This window comes from Primulina eburnea, chromosome 4 (genome assembly GCF_022965805.1).
Source record: "Primulina eburnea isolate SZY01 chromosome 4, ASM2296580v1, whole genome shotgun sequence".
Lineage (NCBI taxonomy): Eukaryota > Viridiplantae > Streptophyta > Magnoliopsida > Lamiales > Gesneriaceae > Primulina > Primulina eburnea.
In genome coordinates, this window is record NC_133104.1 from 2,446,045 (window position 1) to 2,449,161 (window position 3,117).

At 36.9% G+C, this 3,117-nt stretch overlaps 1 protein-coding gene across 1 annotated transcript; it reads left to right on the forward strand.

Moving 5' to 3' along the window:
* Positions 1 to 1,755: 1,755 nt before the first annotated feature.
* Positions 1,756 to 2,914, forward strand: LOC140829684 (protein BIG GRAIN 1-like E). Its single transcript, XM_073192990.1, has one exon. It carries the CDS (start codon positions 1,849 to 1,851, stop codon positions 2,737 to 2,739), a length of 891 nt encoding a protein of 296 aa, XP_073049091.1. The 5' UTR covers positions 1,756 to 1,848; the 3' UTR covers positions 2,740 to 2,914.
* The last annotated feature ends 203 nt before the right edge of the window (positions 2,915 to 3,117 follow it).

The following is a 3,117-nucleotide window of genomic DNA, read 5'->3' on the forward strand; positions in this document are numbered from 1 at the left end:
TCTTAGGAGAATGTTAGGTTAAGCGTGCATGAATATAGTAGTACTGAGATGGGTGATCTGTTGAGAAATTCTCGTGCGTCAAGCTACTGACGTTGTGCCGCTTGATCTGGTTGATTAAATAGACTATAAAAAAATGACATCATATCTTATGGATAATATTTGACAAGTATTTTACAATTTAATTTTAAGTTAAAATTTCTATCCATATCGTTTTGCCATTCAAAAAAGTGAAATTTCAAGTTGTCCATTTGGATTTGGTCATATTCTGCAGAGAGAGGCCAAAATGATATCCAATAAAACCATTTGAAATTGTTTTCTCAACCAAAACCAAATTAATTCTTTTCATGGGAAAAGATCAATGTAGCCTGCACATATTTTTCAAACTTGCATCTCCAACCAATTAAAAGTTGATCCCCCACCAGAATAGCCTCTCCATATTACATGATGAGTATCCAAGGAAAACTAATGATAATATTGAAGTATAATAATTGTTTTTTTTCTAGAACAGTGATCGATTCATGATGTTTGAGTTGTTCTACAATTTTAATAAAACAACAAACACTCGATCAAACAATTTGTATCATAGCCAAATTCACAGGTCCAGAACACATCATGAGTATAATTTTGGGAGAAGGGTTTTGGATTGCAATAATTATCTCAGGAGACCGATCGAACCATGATGCTCAGATGTTGTATAATTTAAAATATTGGGGTTGGACCGTTACCACCAACTATATATTTGGATAAAACGACAAACATTCGTTCATATGTATACTTAGGATATCTACATCGTTATCTCCCAACATCTTCAATAAGACACCTTAGTCTTACTGTTGTCGTCCTACAATTTAGCGATGGTGTATTAGCTCAACTGTAGACCGTGTTTCATGGTAATGTCAAAGTCCTAACCTCCATATTTTGTCAATTCATTTTTTATTTCAGCCTTCAGCCTTACACAGTCCCTGATTTGAATGACAGAAGAGCTCCGCCGAGAAAATCCAGGAGCCCTTCAACATTTTTATTCCCATCTTCTTGTCATTATTTTTCGGATAATCATTAAGAGTGAATCATGACTGAAGGAGAACTATTTTGGGTAGAATCATCAAGGAAGAAATATTATTTGTCTTTTTTCGATTTCGATCTTTTATATTGTCAAATTTCAGTCTTCGTCAAATGTCTTTGTTTTTCTTTTTTGGACAATTTTCATCTTATTTTTAATGTGGTACATCCTAACTAGAGTCAAATATAGAATCATCAAAGTGCAATTGATAGAAATTTGGAGGATTTTTTTTCTTTTTCTTTGGGTTATCCCGATATTGGGCTCCCTTGGGGGCCTTGTCCCATCTTGGGTTCCTACTGGGCTCTTTTTTCTCTCGGACTTTCTTATGCGTCATTACTCATAGAACTTCTCCAACCCAAACACTAGAGCTTTTACCTTCCCAGAATTCGAACCCAAGACCTCCTGGACATATAGATCATTGCAAAGCAATTCTGGTATCAAGTCTCTTTGAACTATGTACTTATGCCAGGAGGTCATGGGTTCGAGACTTGAGGAGGTACCACCCACCATCCTGGTGTGGAAAATCCTATGAGTAATGACGCATGGGAAAGCCCGTGAGGGAAAATGTTCCAGAGGGAACCCAGGACCGAAAAAAGCCTCGAGAGAGCCCAAGATCGAGATATTTTTTTTTTAAAAAAAAAAGACCATTATTGTCAATCATTTCAGGCATTTCCCATTTCTTTATATACATCGCCTAACAAAACACCCCTTTAAGCAAAACGAACTACTAAAATATTATTGCATATTCAACAGATATATCCCAAAATTTTCCCAATAAATCTGAAACCATGTATGCCACAAGTCCTAATAACATGTACAAGTACTCATTCAACTGGAGGAACGATTCCGGGGAGCTCGACGTGTTCGAGGCAGCTCGGTATTTCTCCTGTGTTGTTGATGATCAAATTCCAGGGAACTTCAACAATGATGCAGATTTTTCGCAGGAAGTCATCGACGAAGGAAAGCAGCATCAAGTTCAGAGGGCTGCAAGAATGAGCCTCGATTCGATAATGCAGCACGAGATAAGTACTCCACAAGAACAAGCAAAAGATTCACATAAAGCGAAGGAATACAAGAAATACAGGCAGCCAAGTTCTCCAGGCGGTAAGCTTGCTAGTTTCTTGAATTCACTGTTCAATCAAACGAGATCGAAGAAGCGCAAATCCCACTCCGTCGGCCCGAAATATTTTGAAGAAAAAGAAATCCCAGGTGAAAGAAGGGAAAGAAGACGCAGCGTTTGCCATTTTCAGATCAATGCTAAAGCTAAAAATGTCGATTCTAAATCCAGGAATTTTTTCTTGAGTTCCGGTCTTATGCTAGCCACTCCCACAAAACCTTTCAAAGAAGTCGGATTCAGGGATTTGTTTGAGCGTCAGAAGCGTAAAGATGATGGGAATTTGAAGCCAAACTCTTTGCAGAATGAGCTTCGTTCCGAGAAAAAGTGCACAGATGTCCCCTGGATTAACAACAAGAAGTCTGGCATGGATTGGATTGATGATCAGTACACATCGGAAGAAAAAGAGTTCAGGAAATTCAGTGATTGTGATGATGGTGGAGATACTGATTCAAGTTCGGATCTGTTTGAATTGCCAAATTGTGATTTCGAATTTTATTCAAAAAGTTTGCCTGTTCATGCAACAACTCGGGCAAACAGCATCAGGAGAAGTGCACCAGTTTAATTTTCTTAATCGTATGTTAATATTTGGACATTATATCGATATTATTAACAATATCTATATCTATGTGCGAGGCCATATAAAATATTTACTTTTGATATTTTATTTATTTACTGGTCTACGACTCATTCTTCATCCGTATATGATAAAAAGTTGGACTTTGAGTAAGATATTATAATATTTCATTTTTTTAGTCAGAGAGATTAAATATCAGTACCCAATTTCTCATATTTAATTTTATCTTCAGAAAATTTTTCCTTTGGTTTTGCATAGATGGTGTCACGCCCCAGGGACGGGGTTGGTTGACACCGTCGTTGCTCTCAAATTTACATTCGAAAACAACAAGCCTCGGAATTACAATATTCAGAAATCAGTTTTTTT

Coding starts and splice junctions, on each gene's coding strand:
- LOC140829684 (XM_073192990.1), top strand. CDS start 1,849: ATGTATGCCACAAGTCCTAATAACATGTACAAGTACTCATTCAACTGG.